The sequence below is a fragment of the Notamacropus eugenii genome, chromosome 1 (genome assembly GCF_028372415.1).
Source record: "Notamacropus eugenii isolate mMacEug1 chromosome 1, mMacEug1.pri_v2, whole genome shotgun sequence".
In the NCBI taxonomy this organism is placed as follows: Eukaryota; Metazoa; Chordata; class Mammalia; order Diprotodontia; family Macropodidae; genus Notamacropus; species Notamacropus eugenii.
The window spans coordinates 417,129,240-417,147,104 of record NC_092872.1 but is presented as its reverse complement, the minus strand read 5'-3'; the positions used below and the strand labels follow the sequence as shown (position 1 = coordinate 417,147,104).

At 48.3% G+C, this 17,865-nt stretch overlaps 1 protein-coding gene across 2 annotated transcripts in view; it reads right to left on the bottom strand.

The window, feature by feature from the left end:
• TOX2 (TOX high mobility group box family member 2) overlaps positions 1 to 14,430 on the bottom strand; it is a 313,476-nt gene extending 299,046 nt beyond the window's left edge. Inside the window, exon 1 of one of the 2 annotated variants that reach the window (XM_072631269.1) lies at positions 14,173 to 14,430. In XM_072631269.1, coding sequence (XP_072487370.1) covers positions 14,173 to 14,274 — 102 coding nt within the window. In that variant the 5' untranslated portion in view covers positions 14,275 to 14,430. The remainder of the gene's footprint in view (positions 1 to 14,172) is intronic. The other variant, XM_072631268.1, reaches the window with a different exon arrangement.
• Positions 14,431 to 17,865: the final 3,435 nt, after the last annotated feature.

Here is a 17,865-nt window from a genome sequence, read left to right as displayed (position 1 = left end):
GTTATCATGTCACATTGATGAGTATTAGCTGGTGCTGATAAAGTTAGCTCTTGTCTGAGAGATGGGCTTTTAGATGCCCTTTCTCTACTTGGATGCTCAAGAGGCAATCATCAGGTGGGTCACTGAAATCCAATTCACTGGCAAATCAAGACAGAACCCTCGTGATCATTGGTTCTCCTTCAGAAAGAAAGGTAATAGAGAGAAGAAGAAGAAGAAGAAGATTGATGATGATGATGATGATGATGATGATGATGATGATGATGATGATGATGATGAACTACCACCGCCATCACCAGCTGGGTCTAGAGTTACACTGTGAAGAAAAGCAATGGTCCCACTGTCCTCTATCCTGGAGAGCTCATATATGGAGTGTTCCATTACATTCTTATTATCACCTTTTAAGAAGGACACTGACGTGCTGGAACATGTGCAGAAGGCAACCAGTAGTGAAGAGAATGGAGCCCACAGCATTAAGGGTTCAGTTAAAGGAACTGAGGAAGTTCAGCCAAAAGAAGAAAAAACTTAGAGGGATATAACCATTTTCTTTCACATATCTGAAGGGTTATTACTTGCCTTCTCAAGGGGAGAGAAGGAAAGGATGTCAAGAATTTGGAACTCAAATTTTTAAAAAACAGACGTTAAAAATTGTTTACATATAATTGAGAAAATAATTCAAAAAAAAAGAAAAAAAATATTTAACAGGTTGTCATGTGGAAGAACAAACAAACCTTTTCTCTGGCCCTGGAGGTTAGAACAAGCTCAAACTGGAATCAGGTCAGAGGACCTAGGTAGGAATCAGGGCTCCTACCTGTACAATTTTGGGAAAGTCACTTATCTCTGTGAACTTCCAGCTTTTTCTGTAAAATGAAGGGGATCAATTAGAAGACCTCTGAGGGCCTTGCTAGCTGTAAATCCTGTGATCTTATGACAAAGAAGAAGGACCCTCACAGAAGATTAAATAATAACAAAAATACCATATCAACTCACCTACTATCCTGATTTAACTACTGCCTAAAAAGGCATCTATGGGGAAATGAACAAAGCTAACACCATGTTCTCGTGAGCTAGGAGATTTGATTATATATATATATGGAGTGCAACCAATCTATGCAAGAGGTTAGCGTGTGAGCATCTCATGGATAGCAGTGCACACAAGGAGAGCCCGCTGGCTCTATAACAGTCAGACCCCAGGGCCCTTTATCAATAAGTCACCCTTAGAGCCAAAGAAGCAAACCAATAACAAAAGAAGGGACACAGGCTGTGTCTGAAATGCATAATACCAATTATCTGAGACAATGTATAAAAGTTGGCTCTTTAATCCATCCACTGTCCTAGCTTTCTTGTTATTGGTCAGCCAATTTTCAGTCATGTCCGACTCTTTGTGACCCCATTTGGATACTGGAGTGGTTTGCCATTTCCTTGTCCAGCTCATTTTCCAGATGAGGAAACTGAGATACACATGGTTAAGTGATTTGCCCAAGGTCACACAGCTAATAAGGGTTGGAAGCGAGATCTGAACTCAAGATAACAAGTCTTCCTGATTTCAGGCCTAATGCTCTATCCACTGCATCACCTTACTGCCATCCTGACTTTTTTTTTTTTACTGAGGTTTAAATGTTCTTCCTAGGTCGCCAATGAGTTTGTAAATCTTTCCAAGGACATACGTTTGTCCATCTCAAAATTTAGAGACAATGAAAGGGAACAGAAGAATCACAGGGCTGGGGATGAGAAAACCTGGGTTCTATAGTCACATCTACTGCTTATCCTGTTGTCTGACCTTCAGCTAGTCATCTGAAAGTAAACCCACCCCACCTCCACACATTCTTAGCTTCTTCTGTGTCGTCTTACTCCATTAGAATATAAACTCTTTGAGGGCAAGAACAGTCTTTTCTTTCTTCTTGTATTTGTATTTCCACATGTAATACCTAGTACATAGTAGGAACTTAATAAATGCTTGTTGACCTCACCTCTCTAAGTTACTTTCTTCCTGCTTTAAGGATCTAGGATTCTCCCTGTATTGCTACAACCTCCATCAACAGAAACTGTAACCTTCAGAGATAAACTACTCAGGTGGTGCAGTGGATAAAGCATCAGTGCAGGACTCAGGAGGACCTGAGTTCAAATCTCACCTCAGACACTTGACACTCACTAGCTGTGTGACCTTGGGCAAGTCACTTAACCCCAATTGCCTCATCCTGGGTCATCTCCAGTCATCCTGATGAATATCAGGTCACTGGATCCAGATGGCTCAGGAGGAGAAGTGAGGCTGGTGACCTGCACAGCCCTCTCTCACTCAAAACAAAGTCAAGCGTAAGCCATGTCATCATTTCTCTGATGGTGTGGTCTTCTTTGGCAATGAAGGATGAACACACACTCAGTCAACAAGCATTTATTAAGCACCTACCATGGTGATATCACTGATCCCCTTTAAGAAGAAGGGTCAACAACAACTCTGTGCAATGGGCTAAGAGCTGGCTGGGGATATAAAGGAAGACAAAAACCCAAGAGTGGCTATGCCTGGAAGATTCATCCCCTGGGGCTGAGCGTCTCTGACCTAGGCTGTGACCTGCACAATCCATCCTTAGAACCATCCTCAAAGCCTTTCCTTTCCAATTATGTAAGGCTATCAGAGTTCACACCACAGAGAGGCAGTGGAGGAACATTTTACTGGTAGGAGGGCTGAACCAGCCGGGCCAAAGAATAGCCCCTGTCCTACTTACCTCCCAGGTTTCAGGGAAGGATTTATTTAACAGCACTGATGAAAAACCACTAGTGTTATGGGCTTTGTGCTGGCTGTTACAGGGAATACAAAAGCAAAAAGACACAGAACCTGGCTTCATGGTTAAAACAAGTCAATGAGATAGTACGTGTAAAATTATTTTTTAATAGTAACAATGGTAATGATAACTAACATGTATGTAGCATTTTGAGGTTTGCAAAGCATTTTATGCATATGATCTCATTTGATCCTGCAAGAGAGAGGTGCTATTACCATCCCCATTTTACAGCTTAAGAAACAGAGGCTGAGCTCTGCTCAGGGTCACATAACCAGTGAGTGTCTGAAGAGGGATTTGAACTCATCTTTCTGATTCCAACGTCACCCTGCTGTTCATCCTTCATTTCCTAAGAGAACCAATGATGTCACGGGGCGATGACTTGCTTGTGAACTGGATTTAAGTGAGGCAGAGTTGCACAAAGTCATCTGCCTCACTCTCTCTTCTAGAGACATCAAAGTCCAGTGGCAAGACAAAAGTTAAGACAACTGGCCATGGCTTGGCATCTTATATGTCTGACCACCTACTTCAGCTACCTTCATGGCTGCTGGAACAAATCATTCTCATCCACCCATTCTGCTTGGGGAAGTCTTCACATGCTTGGGGTAGATACCCCCCAATTCATGGACCTGGTTTATTATCCTCAACCTGGTTTAGCCCATCCTCTGAGATGGCTCTACTGGAGTGTGGCTGCTGCATGTGCTACAGCTTCTTGGAGTCACAGGTGAGAGTTGGGTGACAGGGGGACCCCCAAGGTGAATGAGAAGCCCTGAAAAGGTCTCACACCAGAGGTGCTAGTTCTCCCTGAACACCATCATACACATATGAGGTACTATTAAAATTCCACTATGGATTGTGAGAGATGGAGGATTAGGGATTACCTAGTCATAAGTTCATAGAATTATAGAAGAGGCTACAGAAGATGAGTCTCCCGAGGTCTCAAAACCAGCAGCAGCAGAGCCAGAGGAGGGGTCCTGAGCCTACCAGTTCAAGGTTTTCTCAGCTTCACAGGGATGTGCTCCTCCCCCCCAAGATTTGCATTAAAAAGAACATAAATATGGATCCTTAAAGATGTTTTCTTACCTAAACCTGAAGGTGTTGCTTCCTCACACCAGGGAGCAAGTCTTTACAAAGCTGCCTGGAGTTTAAAGACAACACAATGAGAATTGGGGCCCTACCCTGCCATCTTTTAGTGACACAAAATAAGAAAGCAGAAAGTCAGAAAACATTACACACAACTATTAAGGGGGTGCATGGTAGTCATTGGATGTAAAATTGCTAGAAAAACCCATTAGCAGCATAATAACTTATTTTTAATGTTGAGCTGTTAGGAAAACACAATTATATGCTTCATTTATACTGAAAGATACCATCTAGCATACGGTAAAAACACTCTGTGCTCTATTTAAAACAAAAAACACACATAACTAGCAGAAAGAGAACTAGAAAAAGGGGAAAAATGGCATTGTCCATCTGGATGGCTGGGACCCTTCTCTCCTCTTCTCCTACCCCATCCCCATTCACAGACAAGTCCCCAAGCTCGAGTCAGTAATCTGCATATAGATTTGAAAAGGCTTGGGCCTCCTATGCAGATGAAAGCAGAAAATGCGAAAGCATGGAAAAAGAAGCAATTGTAAGACACACTCCAGAACTTTATTCTCAGACACAGAAATAGCTAGAAAAAGACTTTACCTGGGGGTGGAAAGGGAGGGGGAGAGAGGGGGAAGGAGAGAGAGGGAGAGACAGGGAGAGAGAGAGAGAGGGAGGGAAGGAGGGAGGGAGAGAGAGAGAGAGAGGGAGGGAGGGAGGGAGGGAGGGAGGAAGAGAGAGAAGAGAGAGGAGAGAGAGAAAGGAGGGGCAAAGAGGAGAGGCAGAGAAAAGGGGGAAGACACAGAAGGGAGGGAGAGAAACAGAAAGAGAGAGGTAGAGATAGAGAGGGAAGAGGGAGGGAGGAAGGAGGGGCAGAGAAAGGGAGGAGAGAAAAGAGAGAGAAGGAGATAGAGGAAGAAGGAAAGGAGAGGGAGAGAGAGGGAGAGGCAGGCAAAAACGGAAGGGAGGAAACGTATAGTCCAAGATAGCTCATCCAGTCAGAAGCAATCTCTGCACCTCCCAGGGATAATTGTGTTCTGAATTTCATAACCATTTGGGGCCTTTTGCTTTATGAATAAGCAATAAAACACAGGATTGGAGTTAGATGGGCTTTTCCAATCGTTCTTTCCAGGAGGGGGGAAGGGCTGAGAGGGAGGGGGAGTTGAAGAGGGAGAAGCTGGTCTCAGATTTGACAGAAGGAACTTTAAGCATCATATATATACAGGTAAAAAGAAAAAAAGAGCCTGAAGAATAAGAGGGGCCTGCAATCCCAGTCAGCCCCACTCTCTTTTTTCCTATCTGTATATTTGGGGATCGGGACTTCAAGGGGAAATCAAACAAGACTGCCCTTTACGCCCAGGCTGTTACATAAGATCAGCCTAGTTTTCAACCAAAATATGTCTATTATTCCAAAAAGGAATGAGGAGAAATGTCTCTGCCTCCCCACATACAGACAAAACAACAATCTTCAGGGCTAGAGAAGCTTGCATTACATAGCTCTGGAATCTGATTTCATAAGGCCCAAGGCAGAAAAAGCTTCATACACTTTCTATTACACGTAAAAGACCCTGGCCATCCAAGCCCAGGCTGGAAGAAGGAGGTAAGTCACTGAAATGCTTGCAAGTCCAAAATACAGTGCATCTCAACTAGGGTTTCCCAGTCTTAGGGATATACTTTCTCCTTATCCAGCTCCTTTAAGGGGAAACCCAGTTTCTAGACCAAAGACAAAAGGTGGGGAAAAGGATAAAAGATTAGTTCATTTTTTTTAATGCTTTAGTGAAGTTATTTGTTTCTTTTTTTTTTAAACACTGTCACCCCCTAATGACGCTCTCTATTCTCTCCCTCAATAAAACCTTCCCCTTGTAGCAAAACAAAACAACACAGCAGCCATGTCTGAAAATACATGCCTCATTCTACATCTATTGTCTGCCATCTTTTACCTAACATGCAAGAAGTCCCAACTTCCCACTAGGTCCTTTGGTCTTTGTCCTACCCACCATTTCTGAGAGCAGCCAAATGTCCAGCTCTTCGAAAAAGAGAAGAAGCTTGAAGAAAAAGCAGACATAAGAGGGCTGTTCATTTCAAGCCTAACCATCAGTAAAGCGTGGAAAGAAGGTCTATGGTTTTTACTACTTTAACCACATTTTGTAAGTCAAAACACCATGGAGCGGGACCACCAAAATTTATTCATTAGATTGACCTGGGTCAGATTCCATTTCTGACAAGTTCTCAAACCACTCCTGCAAATTCATCTCTGCTTGAAATAACCAAGGTTTAATTACCTGTAATTTCAGGGCCTTCTGCTAACAAGTTTGGTCTAAGTTTCTAATACTTGATTCTTGCCTCCATCTCTCCCTGTGGTGACCCTGGGCTCCTGGAATGCTATGCACATGAACCACAAGCGATAGCAGATTCTATTAAGCTACAAAGTCTTTGAGTAGAGGTCAAAGAACAGACCTCATTTAGGTTTCTAAGGATCAACATAGCTAAGTCCAGAGACTTTTATCACCAAGGTACCCACAGCATGATGAACTTTTCAGCCACAGGGGCTCCAGTGAACTTAGCTTCTGGATTATAAAAGGGCTGCAATGAACAGTGGTGGAGGGAGTTGCCATACCAACAAAATTACAGGTCCTTGAAGTATGGTACTAACTTTTAAATCTAAAACCCAGTTGGACAAGAGCCCTAATAAAGCCCCTACCTAGCTCACCACCCCCACTCCTCCCTACCATCACCTGTACACAGTGATGAGCGAGGTAGATTATTTTAATTCACTGTAGATTTATATAGATTTGGGAAGTGGCTTTCCCAAGTGCATTAGCACCCAAGAGGTGGGCGTTCAATTACATCTGCAGTGAAGGGTGAACCTGTCACTAACAGCTGTTTACTTCTCAAAGACTGGCAGAGTTCCTGAAATGTGCCTGATTGATGGTCCTGCAAAGATGCCGTTCTAAAAAACTGGGAAATCAAAGGCAGAGGAATGTGAGCTTCCCCCAGCGTGAGGTGCCCCCACTCTTCAGTTTGAAGGGCTATTTCTTTCTCTGTAGGCACTGGACATGGGATCACTGGCTTGCTTTGGAAGTGCTGGATCACTGAGCTGATGATAGGCCTGGCCTCTAGGGGCCAAGCTGAGACTTCCTTTGCCCATGGCACCCTATATTTAGTGTTAGGAGGATACTTTACCGTAATCTTCACTTGATAGATGTGGAAACTGAGGATCTCATAGGCAATCTGAATCCATATCCTCTGTCTCCAAATCCATGTCTTTCCACTGTACCACATAGTCTACCATTCTAGAAGAGTCCTTGACCCTGAATAAAATGTAATAAACTCGTTCCTTCTGGCACATAAAATAGATTTAGAGCTGGACCAACTAAATTAATCTTATTTTGTAGATAAGGAAACTGCAGTTTGGAAGTGACCTGCCCAAGGTCACACAGATAACACAAAGAAGTCATGATTTGAACTCAAGTCCTCTGACTCCAAACCCAATATTTTTTCTACCCTATCACACTGCAGGGCAGCAATGAAGCCCTCTCAAATAAGCAACTCAGTGAGATATGGGAGAATTCTAGGATATTGGCAAGAAAATACACAGTGATCATTAGGATAATATAAAAGTTTACTGGGTAAAATGTAAAAACAAACTAACTTGTTTTCCAAGGTTCCAGCTGAGGGCAGAAAAACACTTGAACAACAAAATAACCACCTGCACAGGAGATCCTGTACCATAGTGCCATGGCATATGACAGAAATTTCAATTGTATGGCAGCGATTCTAAGTATCAGAGTAATTCATCAAAATTTATTACCCTATCTCATACAACATCTTTCCACTAAGATGTAAAACTGCAATTTACCACAACCCATTAAGTTAATAATTACTTACCATATGGTTTCAATGCTAGTCCCAAACCAAACTAAAGAGAATCATGTAGGATTTGGCCTATGTAAATAAGATACTGTCACCTGCTCTCAGCTTAGGAGTTATAGCAAGAGATGAGCCAAAGACAAATTAAAAGTACTGGCAGAATTAGGTTCTCTAAAATGAGAAAAAAAACCCAACCCTACCTGAATATTTTTTAGCCAAAATCCTTCACATGCATGTTCCTTAGTAAAATAATAATCAGGTCCACCCCACTGCTAGTCATCCAGAGGGTTCTGGCAAAGAGTTTCCATATGCCGGTTATGTAGAATGTCAGTGAGTCAACAAGCATCTATTAAGCACTTACTGTGCACCAGACATTGTTCTAAACACTGTACTTCGGAAAAGTAAAAACAAGTCTTTGTTCTCCAAGAGTTTACATTCTAACAGGCTACAGACAGAGGTGATAAACACAATAACAAGTGTATACCAAATGCATACAATAGAAAGAAGGGAATCTCTGAGAGGTAGAAATTAGTAGCTAGGGGGATTGGAGAAGCCTTCTGGAAGGAGGTTGAAGAGCATGGGGGCATGTGTGTCACTCAGATCAGATCAGAGTGGTTTCACAATTCATAAACTAATTAACCCTTTCTTGGCCTTCCCAGACGTTGGTGCTGTGGAAAGAACACTGACTGGGGAGGCAGAGGACTTGAGTTCAAAAATGACCTTTGCTGCTTGCCATCTGAGCAATCTGAGGCCGGCTTGCCCGGACCTCAGCTTCTACATCTAGAAAGATGAAGGAGTTGAACTAGCCAGTCTCTGAGATCCTTTCCAGCTCTGAAGTCTGTGTCAGGGACTATGTCGACCATGCAGTCAGAGGACTGACGTTGATAGGTGCTGTGCAGAAACAAAGAAATCAGGCTGACAGGAGCTTCGAAGGCATATAAGCAAAACAGGCATATTAATTCCTGCTCCTAAAGCAGGGCCTCACAAAAGCCAAGGAAGACTCTATCTACAGGCTGAGGGGAAAAAAAACACCATGGGTCACTCACTCCCACGTTAGGTAGGGATGGGGCACAGGTCAAGGGTAAAGGACAGCAGGTGGAGAGAAGGGAGAAGGGGAAGAATTTCTCTGTACAAGATGCTGAAATCCTGTTCAGATTTCATGAGATATTCAAGTCATCAGCTCTTTTAATGGAAATGACCTGGCATCCTACGTAGCCCTGGAGCACTAAGGAAAAAATGAAGACTAACAACCCCATGTTCTTTTAGAAACCGAGGGATGGTAACAAAAGATTCACCAGTCTCCAAGGCTGTGGCCACGAACTTCAGGCTGCTTTGACTTTCAGAGGTTTTTCTTCCTTGGCTCAAAGGCTGCACTGAAGGTGCCTATGGCTTCTGCCAGACCTGGGCAAGACAACTAGCAAGGTTACTTACACTCAGTGAGACTGAGTGCTCTGGGCTCTACTCTGCAGTCTGGTCTACTGAGCCAAAGCAGCCCTGCAGACCTATGGGAGATCAAAGGCCACTGCCAGGGCTTCATATTTCTTTCCTACTTCTCATAGGATCCCAACTTTAAAGCTAGGAGGGACATCGGAGGTCATGGAATCCAACCTTCTCATCTTATAGACAAGGAAACCGAGGCTCAGGTACATTTGGTGACTTGGCAAAGGTCACAAGCCAGGATTTGAACCCAGGTGCTCTGGCTCCAAAGTCAGCCACCATTCAAAGAAATACTCAAGAAGTGGGGGTAGGGCAGGGGTAGAGAACCTCCACCCTAGAGCTGAAAGATACAATGACTCTATGGACCCAGCTCCCATCTTTAAAAACATTCATCCCTCATTTGTGCAAAAAAAGCCCTTAGCAGTTTTCCAAGTGCTCATTGGAACATCCCTATGGAAAAGGATGATTATCTCCATTTTTTTCTTTCTTTCTTTCTTTTTTCTTTTTTTTTTTACAAATAAAGAACCTGACACCCAGAAAGTAAAGTTCATAGCCTTCCTGTTTGCAGGGGGTCTGATTTGCAAAGGTCAAATCAGAATTAGTGCAAAAAGGGTTTCTCCTCTTCTCCCAGGTTTAATCAGTTTCTAAAGTTTTGTTGTTTGTCTTCTGTTCTCGAAGAGAAGCCTGACATCAGAGAGGTGATGCCATGACATGCAAGTGAATTGGATACAAATGAGGGAGGGCTTGCAAAGTCACCAGCCTCACTTTCTCCTCCAGAGCCATCCTGGTCCAGGGCCCTAATATAAATCCAGTCGTGTTAACATTCTAAAGAACTAATGTGGGGAAGATGGAGAGAGAACCTCCCTACTATGCTGCTTCTCCAACTTGAGGCCAAGAAGGCCTGACCTGATTGTGGTATTTAAATATTTGAAGGGTTAGGCTAAGGAAGAAGGGATTCAATTTACGTAGCTCAACCCCAGAGGGCAAAACTAGGACTAAAGGGAGAAAGTTAGAGAGAGGAGTGGCGGGCTTTGGCTTAACATAAGAAACCATCCCAGCCAGCCAACCAAAGGCTGCCTCAAGCAATCCACAAGTATTTATTAAGTGCCTACAACCTGTCAGGTACAAAGACTCCTAGGTCCAAAGGGGAAATAGTTCCTGTGCTCAAGGAGCTTAGTCTTGGGGGTGGGGGGAGGCAAAATAATAACAATATTAATAACAATAACAGCTAACTTTTATGAAGTGCTTTAAAGTTGGCCAAATACTTTACAAATATCTCATTTGATCCTCACAACAACCCTAGGAGGTAGGTGCTGTTATTATCACCATTTTACAGATAGGAAAACTGAGACAAATGAGTGGTTACGTGACTTGTTCTGGGACCCAGAGCTAATAAACATCTGAGGCTGGATTTGAACTCATGTCTTCCTGAATGCAGGTCTAAAGCACATACAGCTGCCTATATGTGTGTATACATACACACATACAACATGCAAATAGGTGTGTATATATATACAACATAAAATAAATATAAGGTGATATAGGGAGGCAGATCTTAGCAGCTGAGGGTGGGGGCAAAGGAAGATCAGTGCTGTACTTTGGAGAGGCCAGGGGAAAGGGAAACCAAAGATTTAACCAAGCCAGGCTCCCAGACACCCTCTCAAAGACAGAGGTGGCAGCAGCTTGGTGGCAAGTTTGATAGACTGGAGTCAAGAGATCCAGGTTATAAATCTTGGTGTTACCACTAACTGCCAGGCATCCTTGGGCAAGTCACTTCCCTTATCTGTGGCCCACAGTTTCCTCTTTTATAAAGTGAGAACGCAGGAATAGATATTCCCTTTCAGCTCTGAGGGTTTGTGGCAAGGGGGACAACCTGAATAATTTCTTACCGATAAAGTTATTCCTATCATTTCTGTGAGGAATGCTTGACACCTTGGATAGCTCTGAATGCCTTCTGGACCTCAGAAACCAACACACCCAGTATGGTTTTCCCTTCCCCTGTTTTATAGTTACTCCAGCCCAAAACAACAGCAGCACCTGGTGGTGGTGGCTGGGGCCCTCTGAGCTCCTCTCTTAGGCACCCAACAAATATGGGGGTCTTGCTCATCACTAAGACAATTTCCACGTTTACCCTTCCAGCCCCAGGAAAGAAGTCATGAATGAGCCCAGATCAGAACTGTCCAAGCCTTTTATATTAAGAAAAAGTTTGAAGAAACAAAAACACATGCTCCCTCCTTTGGCACAGATCACATGACACTCTCTGCACACAAAATGTTTGGAGAACTAAATTTCCCTAGGAGGCATCCTTTCTGAATTCTCATCCTAGGACACTTAAAAGGGCCTATTACACAACCATCACTAGGTCAAGTACACTCAGCAACATTTGGGCTACTGACATGATGTGTTTCCTGGGACAGAGAGGCAAACCAAGTTAGCCAGATTCATCTCTGCTCCCTACTACAATCCCTGTTTTTAAAGGTGAGTTTGAGATTTATGGGATATTTAGGCTGCTGTCCCCAGACCCGACATGGAAAACATGGCACAAATCTTTCACACAATTTTCTCCCTCCTTCTTGTAAATGCTCGGATTTAAAACCGGATTTCTTGGCTCATTCTGGTGAGACGAAAATAAAAACAGCCAAAGTGAAACAGAAAACTGCATTTTAAATGAAACTCACCTACAAAGAGTTGGAGACAACATTTCTGCAGTTGATCAACCATTCTAAAACACAATTTGCAATTTCATCTGGGGGGGGCCAAGATACAAAGCAATTTTACTATGTGACATGAAAGCAGGTACTCAGAAAAGTCTGTTTTTATATGTTCCTTCCATTTCACAAGACTAGAATAGAAGCAGCTTTATCACAGGAACATAGATTTGGAGCTGCAAAGGGCCGTAGAGGTCATGGAGATGAATACCCCCATTTTAGAGATGAAAAACCTGAGGCTCCAGTGACTTGCCCAGGGACACACAACTGGTGTCTGGGGCAGATTCAAACCCACACCTCCCTGACTCTGAGCTCGGGGAGGCCACCCTCCCTTCATCGAGGGCCAGCTCTGTTACAGCCCCTTCTACTTCTCCCATTCTGAGTCCATGTGGAAGGCACGGAGAGAGAAAGCTCCTGAAGCAAGACTGAACCCCATGGTTTTCTGCGTGGCTATGCCCGAATCCTTCTCGCTAACCGCTTCCCGGGACTCCTCAGCCCAGGTGCGATGGGATGGTCCCCTGTGACGGGCATCCCACCGCTTGGTCCTCCCGGCTGACAGACAGATCGACTCCTTAAAGACCTCGGACACTCCCCAAGGCCCCCTGAGAATTCCGGTTCGCCGTTCCTGCGGCTCACAGATGCTCTCCCCGCAGCACCGGGCAAGGAAATCTAGGCTGCCAGGTCTGTCTGTCATGGAGGACAAGGGAGCTCTGCGCAGCTCTAGGTGGCTTTCAGCGCCGCGCTCGCAGCAGCAGTTACCTCGGGGCACAAGCCTGTGCGGTGAGAGGAGAAAGGCAGGGCCGAGCCGTGCCAATGCAAACAGATGCGTGAGCAGACCCGCAGCTCCCCCGCAAGCCAGGTAACCCGAGGCCGAAAGAGACCCCCGCCACGTCCGGGCACAGCACCGGGAAACACCGCGCACACACACACACACACACACACACACACACACGGATCACAGCAAGGCGAACACTCACCACAAAGCTCTTCCTGCCCAGCCGGAACATTCTCCAGCCTGAGCCCCTGGCCAGGCCGGGGCCACCTCGCGTCTCCGGGAGAAGCCCGGCTCAGCCTGGCCCTGCCGCTGCCCCTGCCCCTGCCCCTGCCCCTGCCCCTGCCGCTGCCGCTGCCCCTGCCGCTGCCCCTGCCGCTGCCCCTGCCCCTGCCCCTGCCGCTGCGCCCACGGCCGCGGCGCCCCCTCCCCCACCCCGCGCCGCACCACGCAGGCAGGACCGACTGCTTCGCAGTTTGTCTGCACTGGGGCATTCGGAAAACGCGGGGGGAGAGACGGCGTAGACCATCTCCGAGCTCCCTTCCTTCTTCCTTTCAGGAACGCACCCACGTAATTCCAAGCGGATAAACGCCCGGCTCTAATGGTCAACAGCGCTTTTTCACTGAGTTTTGAAATTCCCTCCTCCGAGGGGAAAAAAAAGGAACTTAGTTGCGTGGAACACTCCATCTCCGAGAACGCCAAGGTGAAGTTACGACTGTACTTGCAGTCCACACCGGCCCCCGGTCTGGGGTGGGGGTGGGGTAGCCGGTGTGACACCTTTTATTACTAAAGGGGGGAGGGGGGACATCTAGCAGCGGATGGCGTGCTGGCTAGCCCTTCCATTTCCTAAGGGATGACCCAGGGGCCGGGCTGGGCGGTCCCGAGGCTCCACTGTGCAAACAGCCCGGAGGAGTCTAGGAGGAACGGCCGGGACCTCCGCGGACCGCCCGAGCGGGGGAGGCGGCGGGGGCCGGCGCCCAGGACCTCGGGGCTCCGCCGGTGCGAGGCGTCTGTCTGTACATAACTCCGGGACGTCTCCCGGCCCCGCCAGGACGGCTTCTGCTCAGCAATTAGACTTTTAAAGCCCAAATTAACGTCAACGCGGACAAGTTAAAAGCCTCCGAGGCGGGCGTGGGGAGGAGGGAGGGCGGGGAGGAGCGGGGGTCCCAGGGGGGCCAGGGTGCCGAGCCTCCGGGAGGCGAGTTTTCTCCCCGGGTGCTAGGCGAAGCTGCAGCCCCTCGATCCCCCCTCCCCTCCCCATCCCCCTCCCCCTCCTCCTCCTTCTCACTGGCAGAGGGGGGATGGGGAAAGGGGGCGCTCGCCCCTGTCCCGGGCCAAGGGAGGGAAGCAAGGAAGGACAGGGCTCCCGGCCCCCGGCCAAGTGCGCTCCTTTCAAACCTCAGGCCGGAAGGCACGGGGGGTGGGGGGAGCACAGGACAAAAAGCGGCAGCCAGCCCGGGTCCGGGTCCCCGCTGGTGCCCCAGAGCCCCCAGAGCCGCGCACCCTCCCCGCCCACACTCACCTTATTACAGTGGTAATAGTCCAAGTGGCCCAGGCAAGTTGGGTCTGCGCCGGGGAGGGCGCCCACCGCCGTCGGAGCCGCAGGGTAGAACCTCACGTCCATGCCGGGGATGCGGGCGCAGCGCAGCAGAGGGCGAGGAGGAGGAGGAGGAGGAGGAGAAGGAGGCGGAGGCGGAGGCGGCTCCAGCGGGCATGAAACCGACTCGGGCTGCCGCTCCGCCCGGGTCTGAGTGCGTGCGTGAGTGAGTGAGCGAGAGAGTGAGTGTGAGTGTGTGCGCGGGGGGCGGGGCGGGAGAGGGGAGGTGCTGGCGGGGCGGGCGGGGAGCGAGTGCAGCCCCGGCTCCTGCCTATTGTTCCCGGAGCCTAGGGCCGGCCCGGGGCGGGGTGGGGGGGATGGGGGGGTGGAGAGGGAGCGGGACCGGCCGATCTCCGCGCCCGCCCGCCTGTCCCCGGGCTCGGGAGAGGAGGCGGGAGCGGGAACCTGAGCCGGCCGCTCCTGCTGGAGCTCCCTGCCTCCGGCCCACCTGAGCTGGGAGAGGGGGCTGGCCGCCCTGCGCCCTGTCCCAGGCCGGAGCCAGATGCGGGGGGGGCTGCAGCAGGCAGAGATCGGGGCACCGACCCAGGGGGAGGGGAGAAGATGGCGCTTCGGCTCTTCTCTCCCGTTGCCGCCCCGGACCCCCGGCCGGTGCACCTGCTCCGGGCTGGCGCATCCCGGGGACCGGGCGGCGGGAGTCGGAGGCCGCGCAGGGCCCGGGCTGCTTGAGGACCCCAGGGAGAAGGCACTGGGGAGTGGGGGCGGGCGCACGGGCCAGGGGCCGGGGGCCAGGCCGCCGCCCGCGAAGGGGCGAAGGAGAGGGAGACAGAACAAGCCCGCAAAACTCCGCGGCCCGAGGAAGCAGTAACTCGAGCAAAGTAGAAAGCGGAGCCCGAAGTGACGGAGGAGCCGCTGTGCCCCAGGGGCAGGGGCCGAGCTGGGAGCTCTGCTCCCGGGTTTGGGGACGAGTCCGATCCCGCCTGCGTCAGCGCTCTCGGGCTGGGGGATGCCTTTGCCCCGGCAGGTGGCAGGGAAAGGGGAAAGGGCCCTGGAGAGAGGCAGGAAGCTGCGAGCTTAGACGGCGAAATGAGAGCGTGGACTGAAGAAACTGGGGGCGCTTAGCATTTAGAAGGGAAGGGGAGGACGGACAGGGCCCCTGTCTCCAGCATCCAGCGAGCTGCCCTGTGGGAGAGGGGTTCGGTTTATTCTGCTTGGCCCCGTCAGGACAGAACCAGGAGCAGTGGGTCGAAGTTATAGGAAGGCTGATTTCAGCTCTGCAGAAGAGACCTTAACAACCAGAGCTACCCAGCAATGGCCTGGATCCTCCGTGGGAGAGGAGGTAGTGAGCTGCCCAGAAGGTAGTGAGTTCCAGGTCATTGGAGGTCTTCAAACAGCGCATTAGATGACCACTTCTCAAGGACTGGATACGACCTCTGAGCTCTTTCCCAGTACCTCTTTTTCTTTACCTGAAACATCTTCCACTCTCTTCTCCACTTGGTCATATCTTCCTTTCCTTACAGAGTCCTCCCTTTTCTAGAAAACCTTTCTTGGTCTGCTCTAGCGGTCCATTCCTCTTTCTCTCCTGGGAGCTTTATATTTGTCATTGAATGCTTAACGCGTACTGCCCATGAACAGTGACACGTCTCCACAATGTCTTCTCCACTCAAGTGGTAAGTTCCTTGAGGACAGGGGAATATATTCAACTTCCTCTCTTTCTGTTGCCCAGCACAAGGTAGCAACTCAATAAGTATTTGTTGAAAGAATGAATACTCCAGATCAGTGCTTGGGGGAGGGGAGGATAATAAAGGAAAAAGAAATAAAAGTCTGATGGACCATAAAAAGTACATAACTCTTTACCTCCTCTCACCCACCTCCTGGTCTCTGTTTACACCTCCCCACCCATATGTATTCAGTCACCATTGACGTATAGTTGACAAATACTTTCCAGCTGTGGCTACAGCCCAGAACAACCATCATGTAGCTGAACCCAGAGTATGGAGGCAAGACTTGAACCTGCAGCCCTTTATTCCCACAGCAAGTCATAACCACAGCTTCTTACCTAAAGGTGGCATTTAGAGCCCCTCCATTTCACAGGTGAATCAAGGCAGAACCAGAGAGGTGTATGACATCAAGGTCACACAGTAAGTGACAGAGGAGACCAGAACCATAATCTAACTCCCAGCCCTAGGCGCTGCCCATTGACCTGTAATGTCCCCCCTTTAGTATATATTTATTCCATCCCTGGATTCTTCCTATGGAACCTTCATGAGGCCATCATCCAAGATGCCGCTGAGATGGAAGTGAATCCAGTTTGGGGCCTGGAATTCGGTAATGTCCAATTCTCTGTGGCCCCATTTGGGGATTTCTTGGCAAAGATTGCCATTTCTTTCTCCAGATCATTTTACAGATGAGGAAACAGGCAGACAAGGCTAAGTGACTTGCCCAGGGTCACGCGGCTAGTCAGAACCAGATTTCCACTCAGGAAGATGAGTCTTTCTGAGTCTAGGCCCAACACCCTATGCACCTTACTACCTAACTTCCGCTGAAGTCAGGAAGGCCAGAGTTCAAATCCAGTCAACACTATCTATATCACACTGGGCAAGTCGCTTAAGGTCTGCTTGCCTAAGTTTCCTCCTCAGTAAAATGGGAGATAAAAGAGAAAAGTGAAAAAGTTCCTACCCTCAAGAAGTTTACATTCTATATGAGTTGATGACTTGTATACAAAACAGATAAAGGTAATTTGGGGTGGGAAAGGCACTTAGCATCTGGAGGCTGGGGGGAGGGGGGCGGGGAGAGGTATCAGGAAAGGCCTCATGTAGAGTTAGCATTTAACTAGAGATCTAAGAGAAAGAGGTAAAGAAAGAAAGTGCTCTAGGCATGGAGAACAGCCACTGGAAAGGCACTAAGACAGGGGATGGAATTTCTCCAGGTTGTCCCTTGCTGGTTTCTAGACTTCCTAAAGAAAACCTCCTCCCCTTCCTCTTTTATACCCACTGAGGGAATCTGAGAAACATTTCGTGGTACTGGAAGAGTAAAGATTGTGACTTGGATATGATTTCATCCTTGACTAGGGGTTCTTTTGGGGAAAGGTCAGGGGTTTGAGAAAGTCAGAGGGAAAAGTACAAGAAGCCAAGGGCAGCCTAGATGGAGCTTGGCCTTTCACATTCCTCCTAATGCTAGTGTGTTCCTGTGGGTGTGTATAAAAAAAATAGAAGTAGGGAGGAGGGTAAGGTTTGGGGGAGGGGCTAGACCTTGGGCTGTAGACAGCAAGGTTCTTGTTGCAGGAAGTAGGAGAGTGGGCAACAATAATAGCTGTCCTGGCACAGTCACCTCCTGACTCTCTCTACATACCAACGGACACCTCACCCACCTATCCCTAGCCATCCCATGACTAACCCTGAGTATGGGGATGCAGCCCAGCCCTGCTTGGCTCAAGTGGAGCTAGTGGAGAAAAAACGCTGCACGAGACCTGGGAGGAAATGAGTGTGTGGGGTGATGATGTATGCATCACCCTGGCTTGGCTGTCACTTCTCAGGAAGCAAGAAGGGGGCTTGTACAGAAACCAGCACACCCTAGGAACTTAGCCGTGTGCTTTGTGCAGACACCAACAAACCCAGGGGCGTCTGTGCAAATTTCATGCAGTAACAGCACTCCCTGGGA